Source organism: Sciurus vulgaris (genome assembly GCF_902686455.1).
Source record: "Sciurus vulgaris genome assembly, chromosome: 14".
Classification (NCBI taxonomy): domain Eukaryota; kingdom Metazoa; phylum Chordata; class Mammalia; order Rodentia; family Sciuridae; genus Sciurus; species Sciurus vulgaris.
This window is the reverse complement of record NC_136475.1, coordinates 83,297,610-83,321,302: the sequence shown is the minus strand read 5'-3', so window position 1 is coordinate 83,321,302 and position 23,693 is coordinate 83,297,610. Positions and strand designations below refer to the sequence as shown.

The window sequence follows — 23,693 nt, the reverse complement described above, 5'->3', positions numbered from 1 at the left end:
TCCCCAACACAGAAATCAGGGCAGACATGGTCAAAGTGCTGATATAACATTTATTTTGAAAATTCACTGGTGTTCAAATGATTAAGAGCCTATATCTTTTTTAAGCTCTAAAAATTAAAAATTATACAATTTTGTATGTGCAGATTTCTGAAATACAGAGTACTGTAAAATAACATCTAAAAGAAAAGGGGTGGATGTTACTTTTTAATCCAGTAGGTCTGATTTACCAGTTCTTGTTTATGTGCAGTGATTCAGTGCTATTAGGCACCTACTGTATGCAGGTCTTGGAGTCACAAGTCCCTGCTTCTAATGTCAGCTTTCCAGAAGGCCTCCCCATGCAGGTGCTGATGAGGACTTGCGTGGAGCCCTGTGCCCACAGCCTGTTATCTAAGGCTCTTCCCCTTGCAGCAATAACACTCTGAGTGGGGCCTGGCTTTTCCCTTCTGCAGCATTTGCTCCAATTGCTCTGATGCAGAAGCCAGGCCAAAGGACAATAACTCATTCAACACTCACCATGGGGCTGGCAGCATATTGGAGCTGGATCTTTCATTATGGGGCCTTAAGTTTTGAGAGGAATGAGAGTGTCTTATTGTCCTTAAAGAATGATAATGCCCTGAGGGCTTTCCTTTAGGAGAAAACTGGAATGTTTCTGATTGGTCATCCACTGTCACTGTAGCCAGTGAGACTTCTTGGTTCCTCAGACCTCAGGATACAGTCTGCTCTCAGCCAGAGAACCTGCTTCTCTCTTCTAGACCTCCATGTGTCCAGAGAAGTTGAATTCACATAGTTTAATGGCTTACTTTGGTTTGTTAGCAAAATAATTTATTCCCAACAAATAATGCAAATGGAGAATGATCAATTTATGCTAATGCTGTACTCAGGAATTTAAAACACCTTCCCCAAAATTATTTACTAGGAGATTTTCAGAAAAAAAGAATTCACAGTAGTTAAGAACACCATTCTCACCAAAGGCTAGCACAGTACTTGGCTGGCTGCTGGCCTTCAACACAGAAAAAGCAACTGCACATGGGCCCATTCGCATCCGGTTGGGGCAGCCCAGAGCCTCCACTTACTGGCTCAGGAGGTGAGGGGCCTGCAGGGGCTCATCACCTAGCGGGCCAAGGCTCCACACATAGCTTGCTGGCTGTGCTGTGACAGGAGGCAGAGTTGGGATCCTTCAACGACTCTTTTATCTGGTTAGCTGACCAGAGTACTGTCTGGTGAACTTTATTCTTGGTCTAATGCTGGCAGATCATGATGTCACCCTGATGATCTCATGAGAGACCTGTGCTCAGATAGACTGGGCTCACTCTCACCTTCCATCCATATTCACTGCCAATATCCACGGCTCATCACTTCCTGTGTCCTTGTTAAGAACTAGTACACTTTACACAACTGACCACACTCTTCACATTCCTTGGTCTCCTGTATTTTCTCTTACAATCTCACTTCAGTATTTATTTTCATTTAAGTATGTCTTTTACATTTTCATTTAAGTATTTCATAATTTCCTCCAGAAGAGTTTATTCTACAATGCAACTCAATTAAAGGCACCTAAATTTAGATTTTTCTTTTGTCTGCAGGAATCCCACTGACCAAATACATCACATAGTGCCACTGGGCTCTTGTGCCAAGAGGAGTCCTTGTGTGGATAATAATGTTCCTGAGTCTTGGAAAATGTGCTTTTGATGCTATGGAATGATTCACCACATGTTCACTTCAGCCATTAGACAGGGAGCTGGGAATTTTTAAGCCAAGAGATTCTCACTTTTTTCTTTTTTAACATTAAAGATCAAAGGAAAATTAAATCTGTTAAGCCTAGTACATCTACTGTCTCCACGATCTGGCTATAGGTGCTTGTTTCCTGTGTCTCATTATATTTTGGACAGATTAGCTTTCAGCCAGTCAGCAATCATGTCAGCCATTTCTTGGCTAAAATGGAGGATAAAAGCATGAGGTATTTTTTTCTCACAGAGTCGAATATCTCCTTCTGGAAAATCTTTCTTGATGTCTTCATAATACTTTTTTGGACACCAGCGATCTATGGTACCATAGTAAAATGTAAGCTGAAAGACAAGACGGCATACTGTGTTAGAAAACACTTCCTTCCCAACAGAAGTGACGCAGTGGCCTGTAGTGCTCCAATGGCAACACCTGTGGCTGGCCCTGCTGCCCCTCCCAAGGCCCCCCAGGGCATTGGTCTCTCAAGGCAGCAAACCCCCACAGCTCCCAGGAGTGTGTCAGGTGGGTCAGATGGGAAGACACCAGTAGGGAGACCCTTGTGTGGCAAGTTCCCCAGAACTCACAAAAAGGACTTACCTGCAAAGTTATTGTATTGAGGTTGGGAGGGACACTGGGGAGAAGGCATGGGGGTGAGGAAGACAGCTGATAAGACCACTCTTATTACGACTAGTGACCACTTAATAAAGACACATGATGGCATATGGGACATGCTTGCGGAACAAATGTAGAGACAAATTTGATAGGTGCAATCTTCTCAATGTAGCTGATGGAATGTGAACAGTATCCCAAGAGGGCTTGTGATATTTCTAAGAGACTCTTGGAGAGTATGCTGAACTCAGTGAGGCAGTGCTGTTATACTCTGGGTGAGAGCAAGCAGGCTGCCTGGAGACGGAGCCACCTCTGAGGCATTACCGAGCCTTTCCTGGGTGTCTGCCTGCACCTGTGAGTGATGTATACAAGGATATAAATATTCTCTCTCTCTCTCTCTCTCTCAGCTGCTGTGTTTCACTGAATGTTCTAGTTCTATGTTTCTTTTTTTTTTCTTTTCTTTTCTTTTTGGTGGTGCTGGGGATCGAACCCAGGGCCCTGTGCTTGTAAGGCAAGCACTTTACCAACTGAGCTATCTCCCCAGCCCCCAAGACTAAATTTTAATGACCTATGACATCTGTTTTTGCTGGAAAAATGTTATGCCTAGCTGCAGCCCTTCACTGGTCACAGTCACTTGCAGCTTCCAAGATTGCTCACTGTCACTTGTTCCTTAGTCTGTTGAGCAAACACTTATGGAGCATTTTCTCTGTATCAGGAACCTGGAAAACAGATATAGTAAGACAGCTATGGGAGGGGGCGACAGGACACCCACTATATAAGGGCACCTGAGAGCCCAGATGAGGGCAGCTGGGGGACATGGTGTGCAGGAGTGAGTCCTCAGTTGATGCCTGAGTTCTGTCTGTGCAACCAAGTAAAGTCACAAACATGAACAAGTATGGCAATGCTGGGGAACTGGAAGAAACTAAAATGGCTAGAATATCAGTGATGGGAGACAAGTGGAGGGGCAGAGAGAGACTGGGGCATGAGGGCTTTCTGCCGTCCTACTAAGGAAAGTGCACTTCATGCTGACGTCCCCAGGAGCTAACAAAAGACTTTTACCTGATGCAGTGACGTGAACAGGTCTGGCTGTTAGGAACACTACTCTGGCTACAATCTACAGGGAGACTGGAGATCTAGAGGTAGGGAAGGAGGTCTGGAAAACAGGTGTTACTGTTCCCGGGGACAGTTTTACTGTCTCAACCCTAATCTGAATATGGGACAGGAGAGGCTGCTCTTATAAAAGCAATGGTCTTCACTCACTGACATTATGACCTAACCAATACTTAAAGAGATGGTTAAAAACACTTCCAAGAGCAAAACAATGTAGTATTCCAGAGGGTAAATTATTAGCAACGAAATCTTGAGGAGCAGGCTTACTTTAAATCCCTTCAGAGATTTTTCTGGTTGTCACTTGGGTTCCAGTTTGGAATGCTGTAGAGGACCTGTGGCTTATACATATACCACTTAATTTATTACTCCCACTCTCACCATTTCTGCACACTCCAAAACCCCTTAAAAGAAAACTTGTATTGTCCTCTTAGCAGGATATGAATTTCTTTTGCTTCCTGGAGAACAAGAGAGCAGAGCAGTTGCCTGGTCCTTCCTCTTGGTTTCCAATAGCTCTAAGAGCTCATTCGTATAGCTCCAGAGTTGCTACTACTGTGGCTAGTCATGGAAGCATATATTTCCCAGGATCTCTCAGCAACCCCTCTGCTACAGCTTCATCTTGAAAAACTGCTAACAATACAAGCTAACTACCAATATGGCTAAAAACTTCAGGTTCTCTCTAGACCACCTCCTACACTTACCACCAGGAAATATTGAAAACTATATTCAGGAAACAGCATATACAGCAGTCACATGCAGGACTGTTCAGCATTTCCCCAGAGCATAACACCATGAAGTCTAAAAGTCCAGCAGGTGTGTTCTGCCACGTGCCTTTGCCTGAAGATGCCTGAGCACAGAGAAAGCCACACTGGGACCTTCCCACCAGTACGTGCTACTGGGGAGAGTCCTGTAAAAACTGTAAGACGGAAGAGGCAGTGAGAAGAAAGCAAGGCGGAAAAGACTTCCTCTCACAAAGTCCCTTGACAAGAACACCACTGTGCACTGCTGTTGTTTTCTGCCTGACATTTTGGGGACAATTTCCATGAAGAATCTAACGTTTTCAATGAGACAATTAAAACTTGAAATATGTTCAACAAGATCCAGCTTGATAAGCTGTTGGCCCTTCCCTGAATAGGGTGCTGTGTAGTTGAGTGGGGTAATCAGCATGGATTAAAGGGACCCTATACCCGCATCTCAGGGTATCAAGAAACAAACTACATTCACATCATTATGGGGGCCTATGATGTCCATGGCAGGTAATGAAAAGTGATGTCCGTGTTCAATACAGGTAACAGTGCATTCATTGTTCACCTGAATTCCCTTCTTAATTCTCCATGGCTGGTAACTGTTCAGAGTGGGCTCTGTTTGGTTAAATCCTTAATTGACGGGGAGGGGGGTTTAAGGTTTTTAAAAATTTGTTTTGTTTTAAAAGTTCTTCAGGCTAAATTCACTCAAGGGCTCTCTGTGAAAATCTTGGCTTACAAGAAGAACACGTGGTTATCTAATGCCTTTACAAACACTGGCTCGAGATACTTCCTGTTCCTTATAGATTATAAATCACAAGCAATAGATCTGCCCAGGCCACTCTGCACTGTAACCCTAAACAGGAAAATGAAAAAGTATGGAGTGTGTGGAGGCGGTGTGGGGGATGGAGGAGGACAGGTGAAGTAGAAACAAAGAGAACTAAGTGGACATCAAGACCCAGTGGCCCCGAGTGCACATAATTACCTACTGGCATTAAACGTGAATAGCTGGTGGAAGCTGAGGATGAGACAGCAGACGCAGTGCTGCACGCCCTCCTCACCGTACCCTTGCAACAGTGCTTGGAGGGTGATGTCTCATCCCTACTTTACAGAAGAGGAAACTGAGGCTTAGGGAGATTAACTTGCTTAAGTTCAAGCAATGAATGAGTTGTAAAGTTGGGTAATAAAACACAAAGCCCAAAGACTGGGAGGTCTTAAACTGGGTGTGAAAACTAACAGAGTGTAATGATGGCTGACAGGAGTAAACCCAGCTGCCTTTCCTCACAGCCTTCTCTACGTGGGCACTGCATGTCATGGCACCGCATGTCATGGGGTAAAACTGCTGTAAAAACACTGCAATTGATAGCGCTTTCAAAGACACTGCCAAAGTTCATGTTTGTGTACATTATGGTTTGGTAAAATGTTAAAAACTGTGAAACCCCCACCCCCAAAACTGCAATTGTTAACTAAGAATCTCAGGCTAGTAACTGGATATTTATATTCAAAGGTTTGGAACCTCAGTTATTTCCTATAGTTTACTTCTCCTGAGCATTTGTTTCAATACTCGTGAGAGTTGATAAAATACATATTATTGAAATGGAGATTTGTTTCCAAATTGTTGTCATGTTAAATAATTCATTTTTTTCTACTAACACAAAATTTAATTTTCTCAGTTCTTCTAGATTTTGATTTCCCAGGACTGTACTTTTGCTGTTCCTCTTGTGTTTTCTACAGGAAAGTGAAAATATGGTTACGAGTCTCTGAGCTCTTAGGTGCATTTTCCTTTAATGCATCCCTCTGAAGATGTTCCTGTAAGTTGCTGCAGCCTGTCACCATGCAGAAGCAACATTTCCCCCTGCTCAGGTTTTGTTTTTTTTGGTCTATGAACTTTTGTATAGTAAGTTGCTGAAGATGACAAATTCAAGAGTTTCACCAAGAATAACTCTAAACATATCCCACATTTGGTACGGGGCTAAGTGGCTGAAACTTAGAAGTGAGGCAGACAGAAGCTCAAAGACCAGGGAAGAGAACAGGTCTGTACCAACTGGACCTCAGAGACAAAAGGCAGACAAGAGGCCGGGACAAAGCAGTGGGAGCCCAAAGCAGGAAAAAGGAATTCTGCCCCATGGAAGTCAGCAAAGCTTTGAGTACGTACTTGGAGTTACTGACTTTCATGCGTTACTAATAGAGAATTTAATACTAATAGAACAAAGAAATATTAGAAACCATAGTATGATTTGGCTAGTAACTAACAAAACCCATTCAATGACATATTAGCATCTTAAAATATTAACAACAAAAAAAGCACACCAAAATATCCATTTCTCTCTATTCAATAGGCCAATGGGGCCATAGGTATTGTAGGAATGGCAAGTCTGATAAAAATCAGTTTTTCACAGCTTAATAAGTGTATGTGTGTGTGTGTGCACACATGTATTTTTTCTTTTGTAAACTTTGTGATAAACTGAATTTTAGAAGCTCTGTAGATCATAATTCACCATGTAGCCAAGTTTGGCATAAACTAAGCTTCACGCCTTCAGGCAGCCTTTGGCAGTTTGCTCACAATACAGCATAGATCTGTGCAGAGTGGGAAATGGCATTTCTGTGGGTGTTGTGCTCAGAGTGAAAGGATTTCTCAAGGTGCTTTTATATTACTTTATTTACACTGGCATAGAGTGGTTTATGAAACTACATGGTCATTATGCAGGACAGTGAGAGGGCATGGTGGGCCAGTGCAGCACTAAGAGCTGGGCTAGGGTCATACCCACCCAGACTAGAACCGTGGTTCTGCCATTAATTAGCAGGTGAACTTGAACTAGTTGCTTAGCCTACCTGTCCTGTTTGTTCATCTGTAAAGTGGGGATTAAAAACAGCTAACTTGTGGGCTAGTGGTGAGATCAGGAGACTAAACACAGGAAGAGCTTTACACACAGTAGGGTGGCTGCATGACAGATAGGACAGAGAGACCTCCCAGACACAGACTGTGTGCTGGTGGGGTAGGGCAGCGATTCTGTCGACATTCTGCTCCACAGTGGGAATTGTTCCCAGGTCAGAGGAAAAAGCAGTCACATGATTTTCAATTAGTCTTTGAGAAAATATGTTTTCTTCTGATAAGCTACTTTTGACATGAGGCAGGCTCAGAAAAACATAGGTATTAAACATTTTCTAAACCTAAAGCAAAAGTGTGTGTGTGTATTTCCAGAAATCATGAAGAAAGAGACTGAATGGAAGACAAGCCATCAACCTAATGAACAGAGTACATCCCCTGTGCTCACACTGCCACTAAGACTCAGCTCATGAAGTGGATTCTTTAAATCTACTTAAAAAATAAAACCTACATTTCCTTGTAAGATCTGGCACCTAAGCTGTAGTGTCAGTTGGGTATCCTTGGTCACAAATCTTCCAAAGTGTAAGAAGGCACCTGTGCCCAGGACCTGTTACTTCTCACTCTGGTGGCAGCTAGGACAACTGCTGGCCTGGTCTGCACAAGACACCCTTTCTTGGCATACTACAAAGAAATGTAGCACCCGGGGTGCTGAATTAGCAGGCTGCTGCTAGGGTTATGTGTTGATTTCTTTAACGTGTCCTGAGCTGTCATGTATGTGGTGGGATAAACAGCTGGTTGACACTGGCAAGAGTGACCAGAGGATGTTGCAGATGCTCAGTGAGAAGCTTGGTCTCCTTTCTCTGACTTTGAGAGGTCAAGGAAAGGGATGTCATTCCTATCGTCTCTGCTTCCCTCTGCAGGCACCAGGGAACAGGGGAATGGAGGTGCCAAAGGAACAGGAGCTGGTCCCTTTAGGGCCCTGCCTGGACCTATGTTCTGGTGGCTCTGGTAAGCAGAGAATGACGCTGATGCTCAGTAAGGGCTCTGTCTCCTCTGCCTGACTTTGAGAGGTCAAGGAAAAGGAAGCCATTCTTACCTTCTCCACATTTCCAAAGGCAGGCAGTGTGGGGCTCCTTCCCTCTTGTGTGGCTACCGTGTACAGGGCCAGAACTCACTCCCCCTTGTCATGAAGTCACTTAGTGATTAGCTTCACTTTCCCCTTACCTGAGACTACAGTGAGAAGCTGATCTGAGGTGTTTACTCACCTCTGCTGAGGCAGCTGAGTACAAAGTATTGGGAGTCCATTTATCCTCCTGTATTTCTGTTCCTCACTGAAAGTGGCAGATGTGCTGGAATGTTCTACTTAACTAACTGAGAAATTGCTGAGTTCAGCTCATCAAATTCTCGGCATTGGGGTACTGGTCTGATTCCTGGTAAAAGTTAAGAGCTACTATGTTTCTTCTCATCAGGGTTCCTGTAGAGAGCTCCCTTAGGCATTGGAGGGGGAGCAGTGGCTAGGAAACAGAATGGACTGGGCATTCCAGAGTCTCTTGGCTAATACTTAACATCACTCACATCTTTCAATACACAATGAAAGTATCTAGGGAGTATGTATGGGAAGGAAAAGTTCAGCAAATACTCTTTTTTCAAAAGTACTCATAGGTATATACAGGCTATAACTAACTTTTTAATAGTAATAACAAATGTTCATTGAATACTTACAACATGCCAGACACTGTTGTGAAGTCGGAATAATAGCATTCTACTTTTGGAACAACTGCATGAAAACAGATACTAATATTAAATGATTTTATTGATGGAAAAAGGAGCACAGTGAAGTTCAGTAACTTAAGCAAGGTCCCATAACTAAGTGGCAGAGCTGGAATTTGAATTGAGGCTGTGGCACTGAGGACTCTCATGGACTCTGCTCTCCAACACACTCACTTCCTTTCAAGCAGGCTCCACTGGAGAACTCAAGGGTATGTCAGTACAGTTGTCTCAAATGAAGCTCTCAAGGTCAAAATGATCAAGATAAAAACAAACCTATCTGCTTTCAGGATGATTATAATATTCTGGACAGGCTTCAAATTAAACAGGCAGAACTAACACAATCCGTTTCAGACCAAGGCTTGGCGGAAAGGCAGTCCTGGTTAGCTGGTCCAGGGAGCACTTCCTATGCTCCACCAAGCAGGACACGTGCATGTCAGAAGGATTTGCATGGCCATTCTGCAAGCAATGGCATGCGGGTTCTTCCCAAAGGCAACAGGCACCTCTGGCTAAGGAGGATGGGGAGAGAACTGCTACAGAGGGCTTCTGTTTCTGAGGACACTTTACCCCTTTCCCAGGCCACACCATGGCCCTGGCCTGGCCCTCTGGGGCAGGGGCAGCACTTCCTTAAAGGCAGCCTCTCCACCTCTGCCCACCTTCATGCAAAAGCTACACCCACATGTTCTCTTTAAGAACAACTTCAGACTCCTACGGAGTGACAGTGATGCTCAGATTCTGTCTGGAAGTAGCGCACACCAGCTGTTTCCATAAGCCTGGGCCAAAGATGGTCACGGCAGTTTAGAATTTCCCTCCTAAGTGAGTTTTAAAATGAAAACTTCAAGTTTATAACCAAATGCTAATTCACTTTTCTGTGAAGGAGACATGTATTCCCTTTTAGTTTAGCACAGTGACAGAACAAGGGAATGCTGACCTCCTAGTTGCCTTGGACACACCAGGTGCCTTATAAAGCAGAGCAGGCCCCAGAGGCACATTGGGCCTGGAGTGGTGGAAATGTACAGTTGATTTCCTTCCTTTGGTTTATTCCATCCTGGTTTATTCCATCTATGCCCCTTCCCCCCATTCCCATCTTATTCACTGGCTCCTCTTCCTCCCAAACCTTATGCTGGGTTCCCCAAGGACCAGTCTTTTGATGTTGTCTTTCCTTACACTGCACACTCTGCAGGTTGCCACTGTCCATGCCCATGCCTTCATCTAAAGGCCTAACCCGTCCAAATTCAAGTTCAGCCCAGACTCTTTTAAGCTTTACTCCATATATCCAGCTATCTGCAGACTTGGCTGGCCCATGGTATCTCAAACACAAGTACCAAATTAATTACTCTCAACCACCTCCCACAACTTGGGGCTGGTTCTCCTGTTTTTCCTTAGTGCCCAATCCAGACACAGAGGAATAATCTTAGATTCCTCCACCAGCATTCTCTCACATTCTGTCTTTATTAAGTGCCTTTGATTACACCTCCTAATCTTTCCATACCTAAACCCACTGCCTTCATTCTTGTAAAAGCCTTGTAAATAAGTCTTCTCACCTAAAATGTCATTATTTCCCAATATTCTGCCACACATATTCCCCAAAATATTCCTTCTCATTTGTTCATCTCACCACATCCTGAAGGCTAACTAAGATGCACTGGCTGTTCACACCTGGTGCATTTCTGATTGGTTAGGGGCTATGTCATGTGGTTGTCAAATATTCTGCATATCACCCTGATTGTTACCTCCTTGCCTGGACCTCCAATGGCTCCCTAACAACTTGATCTCTTTAGCGCAACACACCATGGCTTGTTCTCAGACCAGTGCCAAGTCACCATGCCATGCTACCTAACCTTTTCTAGTTTCTCTAATGTAGGGCTTCTTTACCTGGGAGCTGCAGGCCTATGTATGTCCATGTATGACCATGTCTATGTATGACTTGTGGGTCAGGATTAAGTCAACTTACGGAAAAAAATATATCTTAATTTTAATTAATTACAATTTGGCATTTCCCTTAGTTACAAATACAGGCAACAAACTGGTGTTAGTAATGCTTACATTTTGTAATCTATAAAAATCATGGATATTTTAAAATCACAGTAAACTTGTAGATTACTAAAGAGTTAATCATACCTATCACTACAAATTTGCCATAGCAATTCTATTATATTTTGTTATTCAATGTGTTAATAAAGATGCACACATTAATATATCAGATCAGTTTTTAAAATATTTTGATAATTATATTTTAGTATAATTGACTTCTTTTGTAACCTCTTGTATTTATTTTATGCCCTTAAAAACATTATTCTGAGAAGGGGTTCACATATCTCTCACATACAAAGAGATCACTGGTACAAAAAAGTTTAGACTCTATACTCCAAAGGATTCTCAATTGACCTCCTGCCCCATCCATCTGTGTAGCATATGTTAATTGATTTTTTTTATCAGGTATTATGAATCATGCTGGGTCCCAGGGGAATCCCAAAATGAAGATAACACAGTTCCTTACCTCAAGGTGGGAGAGAGGGGAAAGCTGTTTAAATATTGTGTGACAAAGACAATATTATTAATTTACATATGTAACCATGAGAGTCCAAGGGAGGGACATTTTTACCAAAACCAGGGCTGGGGAAGGCCTCTTGGAGATGACAATGGAGTCAAGTTATCTATTATTATTATTATTATTTGTTTTTTTTAGATATGCATGACATTTAAATGTAATTTGGCACTGTACATACACGGTATGTATAACTTATTCTAATTAGAATCCTACTCTTGTGGTTGTCCGTGATGTGGAGTTACCCTGGTCATGCATGCATTCATGTATAAGGAGAGAGAAGTTATGTGTGATTAATTCTACTCTCTTTCCTATTGCCCTCCCCCTCCCTTCCCTTTGTTGCCTTTTGTCTAATCCAATGGACTTCTATTCTTTCCCTTCCCATGTGGAACCAAAATTTAAAGTACAAATAGGATTTAGTCAGGTGAAGAACTAACAATCCATGATGCCATAAACCATGGTGTACTCTCCTGGAAACATGGGCTTCAGGAAAGGAAAGTAAGTACTGAGCATCGAAGGACTGCAAATAAACACAATTGCCCAATACTGGGTATGCAGTCTCTAGATGTTGGAAGGAAGAAAATCAGCTCAGTAGATGTTTTTAGAATTAAAAATGCCAGTTTTTTTCAAGAATATAAAAATCCCTCTTCATGAGGACAATGGAAATTCAGCGGTGCAAAATTTGAATTTATAACCAATGGCTTCTGATTATAGCAAGCTGGTTTTCTATGGGAGGAGAAAGAATCAGAAAACCTCTGTATGGTACAGCAGAGAGACTATTTTTAGACTGACTTTCCTGTGGCTTTCTGGCTATGTGGCGCAAAGTTATATATTTCAGAATTATTTTTGGTTGAATAACTGAGATATATGGAATGATTTTTGCAACAATGTGTGGCTCAAAACCCTGTTCCACTTGGACAGCCCTGGATAGGTATGAAGTCCCTGAATGCCTTTGTTTAGGTGGAAATGGGATAGTGTATCCTTTAACCAGAATACCTAAACTTGGGGATATTTCAAATCTGAGGAGTTGTTTTTCAAGTTTGACTAATTATCAGGGTCTTTCCCTAGAACTATGTGTCCTGTTAACTTTCCTTATTTTCTCAAGCATACTGGGACATGTTATGTTGATTTGACTTTTATCAATATTAAATTACAGCATGCTTCCTCTTTTTCATTACAGAAACAAAAAATTGCAATAAACTTCCTGCCTCTCTGTACCGAGCTTCACTTAGAAATTGAAATTGTATTATTTGAGGGGAGAGCTCAAATTTAGCCAGCAGAAAGCATTATCAATGAATTGCAAGGTAGTTGTGAGCCATTAAACTAAACAATGCTCTGTTTCCCAAAATTCTACAAGTACATTTAATGCTGTCTTAGAAACAAAACTACTCTCTGGAGTTTGAAAAGTTTATTTCTGTGACTGTGTGTTAATACTAACCTTGAAATGTCTGCCATATACCATTATACCCCCATATTTCTCCCATAACAGTTTCAGTACACTCAAATCCCTGACATAGTTACCATGAACAGACCTCTATCTGGGAATGATTACACATGCATATGGATTTAACTTAGCACAGGAATAAGTTAGCACCTTTCTTTGACCTCTTTCTGAGCACAACATGCAAACAGAATCCAGAACTGATGAATATCTTATAGCAGCTGGCTTCCACAGGTGGTAAGACAGGCTGTGACACAGGATGGGTCTAGTCATTCTGCAAGTGTGAGGTTTGGAAGTGAGCATCTGCCAGTCTTGTTATTAAGTGGAAGTTGAATTGTTTTTATGAACTTCCAACCTGCAGAACTTAAATGCATTTTTGAAGCAGACTCACTTAACAATTTAGCTGAAAAATAAAATACTGTTTTCTTGTATTTTTACATCCCTCAGTGGCTGAAAGTAGTTAGATAGGGTTCTCCTGAGGTTCCAAACTTCTTTGTTCAGTTAGTGAGGACTTGCTTCTGGTTCAAAATTTCTTTCTCTAGATCACTGCTACTTAAGAAATTCAATGACCACTATGTCTGTAAGACAAAGTCAGATTGTCTTCTCTCTGAGTGAATATTTTCACTATTCTGAAAATATTTTTTAAAGAACATTTTCATTCTAGCTTCAGAAAAATTATATTGGGAGGGTAAAGAAATACGGGTTAATGATGTAGGTAAGCGTAGGCCAAATATCTCAGATTATAAAGAGATTCTAAACTCAGTAGAGTATCTAAAATTGGACTTGCAGGGTCTGGGCCCTATAAGAGATGGCCAGCCAGCAGATGTCATTGTCTAGCACCAACTGTAAAGCTCTAGATAGTGCTGACAACAGAAGGATAAAGCAAGGCACATAACGCAATTTAAGAGATTTCTAATAACTGTGCTTAAAAAAGTATAAAAGAATGGATGGAGTTACTTTCAATAATGTATTTTATTTAATCCAATATATCTAAAATATTATCATTTCAACATGTAATCAATATAAAATATTAATGAAACATTTTCCTTTTCAGGTACTAAGCATTTGAAATTCAGTGTGTATTTAACCCTGTAGCACATCTCAACTCAGACTAGCTACAAAAAACCACATGTAGGTGGCTATCATATTAAACAGCACACCTCTGGGCTGAGGTGTTGCTCAGTTGCTAAGCACACATGAAGCCCTGGATCTGATTCCCAGCACTGTGGACAGTACAAAAATAGAGAGCAGCTGTAGTCTATTCAGGATGGACAGACAGGCAAATGTTGCCACAGTAGTGCCACAGCCAACCAAATTCGAGGGTACTGAGACATTTCTAAATCACAGTGGTCTTCTAGTTTCACAGATTGGTGTTTCTAAATGTGTTTGTGCAAGAGTCTAGCACCTGTAGGAATAACTTGCAAATGCTGAATATTTTAGGAAACTATTCTTTGTGTCAGAATAAGACTATCTACTGCAATGTGCTGAAGAATCAGAAAAATAGGCTTACTGGTCATTGGGTCATATGTCACATTAGTTTTTTTTCCAGTTTTATTATGTTTCAACATAACTCGTTTATTCAATAAATGTTACTGAATCTTCTCAGTTCAATGCATTGTTAAAACAGAAAAGTATTGATTGTAAAAGTAAATTCAACAAAAACATGTGACAAATATATTTAAGTAATTATGCAATCAGTTTTACTTACTCTATACAACTCTCAAAGATAACATTACTATGAACTAGAAGTAGAACTCTGACTGAATCTACAAACTCCTGAGGTTTTGCAGAATTTAACCTTTCATTATCAGTAAGTACTCATGCCCGATTTCTTATCTTCTTTCAGCCATAGAGTAATTACCTTAGATAAATGTTCCTTTATGATTTCATCATCCCTCTTCACCACCTGCATCATTTCTTGGCCTCCAAGGTAGGCAGCATTAGCTACATTTATAAAATAAAAAGACATGCACTTAGAATATGTAGAGCAAACACAAATGTCAAATTAATTTTAATCAATTCATCTACATCCCTTTTCTATAAACCAACGTGCCAGTATGACACACTTGTGAGTCTAAGGGAGGTATGTAAGACTGGTGACATGCATAGTCTCTGGAAATAAGAGCCTGTCCTTCAAAAGAAACTTCTCTCAACCCTGCTTGGCTTCTCAATAGCGAAGTTTAGTTATCCAACACTTGATGTCAGATATCACTGTAGGACACATGTAACTGTACCCAACAATTTGCACTGTCGTGATTTAAGGATTAGAAGTACAATTGTTATAGATAAATCATATACATCAGAGAAAATACAGATGATTACTAACACGAAATGATACTGGTGATTTTTCTTTTAAAAAAGGAAAGAACAAAAAAAAAATGCTCATTTTTTAAACATAGGTTAAAAGATCTCTAAGACTATTTAATGAAGATTAGTTCCATTATACGGGTTGCAAAATAAGCAAAGTAACCTTCACTTTCAAGATGTTTTTGAAATCTGCTCCTCTGTCTTTAAATAACTGCTATCACTGATGAGAAGTTCAGTGTCAGTTTGATTTGCTTCCTTTGAAGGTATCTGCATGTGTGTGTGCAACTCTGAAGTGTTTAAGACCTTCTGCATGTTGCTCACGATTCTCATACTTTATGATGATGTGTCATGATGTGGATCGTTTTCAATTCACTGTAACATTCAGTTCAGGGAAATTTCTTGTATTGTTGATCACGGTTTCCTCTTCTCCTTCCTGTTTTGATATACAACTTTTGACACTGTTCTAGTGTTTGGTTTTTCACCTCACTTTGGGCTTTTGCCCCTTCTAATAAAGTTTTAATTTGGACGATGTGTGTGCTGTGCAGGATGGATGGGGGGGTGGGGTGAGTGGCTAATGAATCTGTTTGCAGAGGCCCTCTCAGGCTCACCTTCCTTCTTGTACTTGGCATTCTGAGTCTCAACTTTTCAAGAGTCTTGGGGGACATGGGCTCTTTCTGTTCTGTACAGAACAGAGATGTTCTGTACCTGCTGTCCAATATAGTAGCTGCTTATCACATGTGGCTACTGGCTGCTTGAAATGTGGCTAGTGTGACAATGAATTCAATTTCTAGTGTAATTATAATTAATTTCAATGTAAACAACTGCATGTGACTGGTGACTTCTGTACTAGACAGTGGGGCTGTGAGCGCTTCTTCCCTGGACCTTGCTTCATCAACTTCCCCTACTTTTGCTCACTCTCTTCCATAAACTCACCGAAATTTCTTGTTAGCTAAGGACTTCTCCCTCATTCCCTCATGATCCTCAAAAATTCCTTTGATATAATTTTAATCAAATATTAGAATGAAATGAAGGCAAGTATTTGTGATTAATTAGCTCTTTTCAAAGAGAAGCCTACTTTTTAAAAAGATTTATCTGTTTTAGAAATAATTTATTAACTTCCTTAATTCCTACAGTAATCCTAAAAACATATACATTATATTAATTGTTGGTTTAGTCAGTTTCTTTGTTCATGATGGGGTCCTTACTATGTCCTAGGCACAAGGAGACCCAAAGGGATTATTCCCACCCACACAGAATTTACAGTTAAGTAGTTTTTATTTATATCATGTGTTTAATAACAAGCTGCTTCCTCCATTTAAACATCTTAACTATAGCCATTATATAATTCCCAAAGTGAGATTTTATCATTTTTGTCCATCTGTGATATTAGCATAAACAGACATAGGGGTAAATATTCTGCATTTTCTTAGTCTAATTTAAATCAAGATAGGCTGTTTAGTCACAGCTTTACACTAGGGATGTGGAATGCAAAGACTCTAAAGTCCTCTTCCAAAGGCAGCACTCTGTATTACTGTAATACAATCCAAGGGATTGACAATGACCAAATGAAGCAACAGCGATTTGGTTAATAAATTATGGTCCATCCACTAAATTAATTCAACATATAACCTATTTAAATCATGGTAAAGAATATATGTCAAATACATATTTAAGAATAACAGTAGCTGCAAAAAGCAGATTATAAAATGATACCGTATGATCCTGTTGTAAACACAGATAAGTGGAACAGATATTTGAACAATAAAATAATAACAGTGATTTTTTTTCTAGTAGATGGGATCCCTGTCCTCCCTTCTCTTCTCCCTTTCCTTCCTCCTTTCCAATTGGTAATGGTATTCCCCCTGCAAATACAAGATCTACAAAGCATCTATTCAGGAGAAGCATTTGCTTGTGTTCCTCTTCTAGCCTTGACATTTTGAGAGTGCAGGTCCTTGTCCCTGGATATGAGATACCCTGTTCATTCATGGGTAGGTAGAAAGCTTTCCCCTTTAGATGCAGTGAGAATGACGAGCTTCCATCCTGTTACAGCAGGCCCTGATGGACAGCGATCTGCTTCCCAGCTCTCCTGTGTAATGTAGCTATCACATAGATAGGCTAGTTCCAGCAAAGATTCTCCTCATTTCTCAACACACTTAGTACCTGCAGTGAAGGCTCCATTTAGCCAAGATAGGTGAATATAACTCATTCCCCTTCCTTCCCTGCAGACATAGAGGGTCTGATTTCTTTCTTGTTACCAAAGGGCTGAGTGCCATATTACAAGGAATGAAAACACAGTATTTTCTTGTATGTGACTCTCAGGAGCAGTCCTAATTAGTGCAAGAGTGACTTATATAATCTACCTTTTCTCCTAGGTAGAAGTTCCTCATTGCAATTCTGGGCACTTGAAATTCAACACAAAACACTATTACCACCAACAAAGTGTTACTCTGTAATCATAAACAGATTTACTTTTACCTTTCCAGACCCATTACAGAGATTCCAGCTGACCAGTGATGTTCATAAATCAATTCGTTTCTTGTATATATCAATTGTATCAGAAGTATAAAATGTAGAGAAACATATTTTTATTTAGCCCCCCTATAAAAATGCTGGTATAGACAGTCTAAAACTTACAAAAGAATTATGTTGCAAAAGCAGTGCTGGGGTTGTGGCTCAGTGGTAGAGCACTTGCCTGGCATGTGTGAGGCACTGGTTCCATCCTTAGCACTGCATATAAATAAATAAATAAAATAAAGGTCCTGTGACAACTAAGTTAAAAAAATATATATATATATATATATTTAAAAAAAGCTAAATCCTAAATCAACTGTGTTGAATTCGGTACTTGTTTTCCTTTGGGGGGATGTCCTATGGCAATGGAGGCCTTCAGTTTACATTTTAAATAGGTGACTTGCAATGAGTACTTAACGTCAGACAGTCTCCAACTTTCAGTAAGGCCTCATCTGTAACACCGAGGGCTGTAAATACAATGGAAAGGTCACCTGGAAACTGTGGAGATGTCAGATATGGCTCTGATTGGGGGTGCAGGAGGCCTAACCTTGGTGCATGGCTGCCATGAGAGATGCCTCCCAAGGCCCCACATCTATATATTTGAAGTGTACCATGTTATGACATTAAATGTGTGGTTTAAATACCTTGTATTTGGCATTTTAAACTTTTGTAAGTCAAGGAATAAACTTCAATCACTGTTAATAAAAAGATTTCAGATTTTAAACTGTTTATAAAACAAAATCTTCCTCATGAAATTTGAGATATATGTTAAATTTCTATGAAACAAAAATGTTTTCAGAGATGGAAAATTACAAACTGTTAATGAAGATTGAATAGAAGTCACACTGTTTCCCAAAATTTTAATTTCAAATGGAAATGACCCCCGCTGGGCAGAGTGGTACACACCTCTAATCCCAGAGGCTTGGGAGGCTGAGGCAGGAGGATTGGAAGTTTGAAATCAGCCTCAGCAACTTAGCAAGGCCCTAAGCAACTTAGTAAGACCCTCTCTCTAAATAAAATATTTTAAAAAAGGCTGGGATAGGACTCAGTGGTTAAGTGCCCCTGCATTCAATTCCTGATACCAAAAAAAAAAAAAAAAAAAAAAAGAATGACCTTACATAGTTTTTCCATTTCTGAACAAAATGGAGTAATAGAGACAGGATTTGATTTCCTGTATAAAACTAGAGGAACAAATAAAATATATGAAAAAAAGATTTTCAAGACATATTGATATTGGGCATATATATGATCCTAGAGAAAAGAGAAACTGATAAAGGGATTCTTACAATAATCTTAGCTTGTTGTTTGTGTGAAAAGTCTGCAGGCTGTGGTACAGGAAGGAGGAATACATGCAGAGTTTGGTAATCTCCCTGAGTTGAGGAGAGAATGAATCACCTTTTTTATATTATACATTTTATGATTCCCTGACATTTTGGGGGTCTTGCTGACCAGGGGGATAATACCTCTCTCAGGGTTAGTGAATTCTTAGATTTCCCTGTGAACATGCCTTTCATGTACATGCAAGCCAACCAATCCAAAGTTCATACTCCTTTAGCAAACAAGCCAGCAAGCCAGTGTTTTCCCTGCTCTGAATCACCCCAGGGCCATGCACCAGACAACTGGGACCATCTCAACAGTCTAGAACCTGCCAGAATTACTCAAACTAGCAATCTTCAACTTGCCGCATCCATTCCTTTCCATGGAACCCACAACCAAGGCCCTGGGCCATGTCTGCCTGTGTTCCTTCTGCCTCCTGACCCAATGTGGTGCTTACCTGTCTTAACCTGCCTTGTGTGGCATGCCTCCCTCTTCTCCTGGGAACTGTAAGTAATTAACTTCTCTTTCAAAGGCAGCTATTTTCATGTCTGTCACTTTACCATACCTGATTGACACAAACTCCAGATACATTTTATAAAACAAGGAAGCAGGACTGATAGCCTGGGAGGTGAACGCTTTCTTTTTTTGGAGGCGGCACCAGAGAGTGAACTCAGGGGCACTCGACCCGAGCCACATCCCCAGCCCTATTTTGTATTTTATTTAGAGACAGGGTCTCACTGAGTTATTTAGTGCCTCACTTTTGCTGAGGCTGGCTTTGAACTCGAGATCCTCCTGCTTCAGCCTCCTAAGATGCTGGGATAACAGGCATGCACCACTGCACCAGGTGAATGCTTTGGTTTTTGACATAGTAAAATAGTGGGGAGGAGAGATGTGCCATGAATGAGGGAAAGTTCCAGAGATCTGCAGGGGGTTCCCATTCAGTTTCAGCTAAGTATTGATCAGTACAATCATGTGGGGAACAACCAGAACCTGGGGAAAGCACATGTTGATCAGTATTACCTTGAATAGTCCCAAACTGGAAATGACCCAAACTCCATCAACAATAGAATAAATACACTGAAGTATAACTCACCAATGGCAAATTACAGAGTAATTAAAATGAAAAGAACTAAAGCCACAGCAACAAAACAGATGAACATCACACTCTGCTGCATGAAAGAAGCCAGGCATGAAAGGAAAAACAAGTGACACAGAATTCAAAACCAGGCAAAATCAAACAGTATCAGTAGATGTCAAGAGAGTAGTGACGTTTGGGAGATGGAGTAAGAGGTCTTCAAGGGGCTAAGGAGGGTTTCTCAGATCCAGGCAGTGGCTCTTGAGTTGGGTGACAGTTAAGGGAAGATTGTGTTGAGATAATTCATGGGGTACTTTTAAGCATTTTTTTTTTTTTTTTGTCATTGCTAAACTTCAAATTCAAATAACTTGTAGGGAGTCTTACATTTTTGAAAACAAAAGTATCATCAGGAAATGTACCCCATCCCTTTTTTACTACTCTTATTTGCTTTTTTTCTTGGTAATTTCCCATCTAAGTACACCCCCCTGCCCCCCACTTAACCAAAACACGAGTCTATTTTCCAGTAATTGCTCTTAGGAAGCCATCTTTGTCATTCCTCAGAAATGCTCTTAATGCAACACAGTGGTCAGAAATAATAATACCAAATAGAAGTGTAATTTCCTAAGTGGAAAACACATTTCTCTTGGCAATGACTGTCAACAGCATTCCTGGAAACCCAGCAGAATTGAGAGTTTCAAGCACCATAGTGAAGGAAATGTTTAGTACCAGGAATAATGGAAACAAAAACATGAAGAAAAGAATGATTCAGAAGAATGTTAATTGTTTACTTTAGTTGCATTAAAAATAAAAATACTGGTATAAAAGAAGGACTCACTGAGGAGTTGATTTATTTTATTGGCTACCACCATCTTCTGAAATCTGTTTAATGTTCAAATATCACTTTGGGACTTAAACTTACAGTACAAGGGCTAAAAAGTTTGAAATATCTGAGTGGGGGCTGAAGTTGGAAGACCAGTAGGACATTCATTTCACCATCCAAATGTTATCACTGAGTTTTCCAAGTGCACACAACCTGCAGCAGAAGGCGACCTTCTATTTAATCCTGTCACCAGTATTGCTGCCATTTTGTTAGTTTGGAAAAATACCAAGTCACCTTCAAGTCCAAGCTTACTTATCTTCTCTATTATTTATGAGACAGAACGATCTGTCTTTCAAAGTACCACCCACACTCTGTATCTATTTTTATGAGAGCCCTTACTGTGTTAAATCAAACATTTTCCACATTTGTTTCTCCTAGTGCACTGTCAGTAACTTACGGGCAGGACCTATACTTCATTCATTATTTCCCCCATGCTTGACAGTTTGGTTTATGGCATGTCTTTGTAAAGAAGGGCCACTAAATGAAATAAATTGGAAGGGACTGAGGGAGCTTGGGGCTAGTACTTTTGGAGGTGGGGAAGGATAAGCCTACTGCCTCATTTGAAGTGCCAAAAACTGAGCTCACAATGGAGGCCAGAAGTGGAGGCTGAAGCACACCTACATTAATAGCCAAGCTGGTAGGTACCTTGTACATGTGGGATGAATAATCACAGGAAAGAGGGCAGGTCTAAGAATTTCTATTGAGACCACTCAGAAACTAGGTTACATAAGCACTAGTCAAACAGCATCTAGCGATAATACAGAGGCAAATAAAATCACAGATAATGATCAAATGGAAGGTTTTAAAGAGATGCATGAATAGTCTTCTGAAGTAGAACTTGGAGACAGGAAGCAAAGCTGTCCTGCTGTTTTAGGAGTATGTGGTCTAGTGTCACTGGTGAGATTCCACAGCAGAATATCATGGTTGGTTTGATTTTTGTCACCATAGTTGGGAGAAAAGATAATTGGTGCTGAAGCAAAGGGAATTACCGGAGCCAGGCATAGTGTAATTAGGACAGGGAGAACCATGGAGATGGGAATCTGCCACAGGTGGTGTGCACCCTGCAGCGTAGTGGGATGGCTGCTCCTGGTCTCTTCTGACTGAGCCACTGTCCACTGTGGGAGTCTTTAAAAGGGCCAACAGAGTCCGTATGTCCAAAATAAACCATGATATTTATGAGGAAAAATAATTCTCTTTTAAAAAGTAGTCCTTATAAGATTTGGTAGACAGAAAAAGAGTTTGGTATATTCACCTCTGTGATGGAAGGGTGGCTGGGGAGGGAAGTCATTAGTAAGTATTAATAGAGGTGAAACAGCAAAATGCTCTATTTTAAACTCCCCTTAAAATAAAAAAAAATATAATAATAACCATGGGAACTGAGATTGGTTCTGCTATAGACAGGTACATTTAGACATGCTTTGCAGAGGGCCAGCAACAGTGAAGAAACACATCATAGATGCTAGTCTGAAGTTTTACCTTGCCAGGGTTATGAAGCCTGAAGACATATTGGAGAAACACAGCTATGACGGGTATTAGTCATGGTGGACAGGGAATGGAGTTAACTGCATTATGAGATGTTTGACAGGTGAGCAAATAAATGAAAGATGAGACTTAAGTTCATCTTGCAGGAGGTTGTAGTAGATAATGAGGTAATGGTCCAAAAGCCAATAAAAAAATTCTTCATTTCCCTTGACTTCCTCTAACAAGATACAAGAAAAGTCAATGTGTGACTTGACCTCTGTACATCCCTTACAGGAAGTGATGTGACAGTTTTGGCTTTTAATTTAGAGCAGGAAGACCTGCAGGAGGACTACTCTTTCTTAATAACTCAAGCCTAGTTAGGAATCAGATCCTTTGCTTTTTTTCCTCTTTCCCCTTTTCTTCTGTCAGAATGTCAGATAGGAGGCCTAGGGCTGTGGGAGCCATCATGTAGCATGAGACACTGAGCACTGGAAAGGTCTACATGCTAAGAACAACAGAATGGAAAGGTACCAACAACCCACAGCCCTGAAGGCACTGTGGGGTGGTATTCACTTCCTGTAAGGGATGTACAGAGGTCAAGTCACACATTGACTTTTCTTGTATCTTGTTAGAGGAAGTCAAGGGAAATGAAGAATTTTTTTTTTTATCCTGGACTTCTATGTCTTGATTTCTTAGTGCATGAGAGAAATAGATCTCTCTCTGTTTTGACCACTGTAATTTAGTTTTCTGTTAACTATAGTCAAATTCATCCCAGTTGATAAATATAAAGATAAGTCCTTTGCATCTTCTGGGTGGTTTTGTTCTGAGCACAGGGGTTGTTGTGCTTAACTCCATGAGATTCTGGCAATGTAGTGGGGAGAAAGGTGGAATCATACTACATCTGTAAAAATCTAGGGCGTTCCGAGAGAAAGAAGTGGTAGTAGCCGACAGAAAAGAGACTTTCCAAGGATAGCCCTTCCTTGCATAGCTTGCATAGCTTCTGACCATCTCTGAGGGTGGCAAGGTTTTTGGGTACAGGGGAGTTAGGAAGATTGTAGCCAAGCAAGTCTGCATGGTAGCAAGTTTGGGGTTGAGGACAGATTGAGACCAGAAGATTCTGGAGACCTAAGCAGTTTCCACTCTATCAAAGATCCATGCAGACCACCACCACCAGAGTGAGGTGGGGTATTCAAACAGCCATAAAATAGGAGGCCCTGTCAAAAGATTTACAAGGGCTAGATAGGCTCAGAAACTAGGATGAAGCCATTTAACAAGGGGAATTCTTTAGCGGTTCTTCATTTTTTTCCAGGTTGTTTTCCATATTTAGTAATGGTGCCAAATGTGGCTTTTAACAATGTAGAAATCAGACATAAAAAAG

General features: G+C 40.6%; 1 protein-coding gene across 5 annotated transcripts in view; it reads right to left on the bottom strand.

The window, feature by feature from the left end:
- Nucleotides 1–23,693, bottom strand: part of LDAH (lipid droplet associated hydrolase) — a 97,783-nt gene that overhangs the window by 1,013 nt on the left and 73,077 nt on the right. For 4 of the 5 annotated variants that reach the window (XM_079110941.1, XM_079110939.1, XM_079110940.1 and 1 more), the window contains 2 exons: nucleotides 14,626–14,708; nucleotides 39–2,066 (listed from right to left, as the gene is read on the bottom strand). In XM_079110941.1, coding sequence (XP_078967067.1) covers nucleotides 1,875–2,066; nucleotides 14,626–14,708 — 275 coding nt within the window. In that variant the 3' untranslated portion in view covers nucleotides 39–1,874. Of the gene's footprint in view, nucleotides 1–38; nucleotides 2,067–14,625; nucleotides 14,709–23,693 lie in introns of those variants that run through there. The other variant, XM_079110942.1, reaches the window with a different exon arrangement.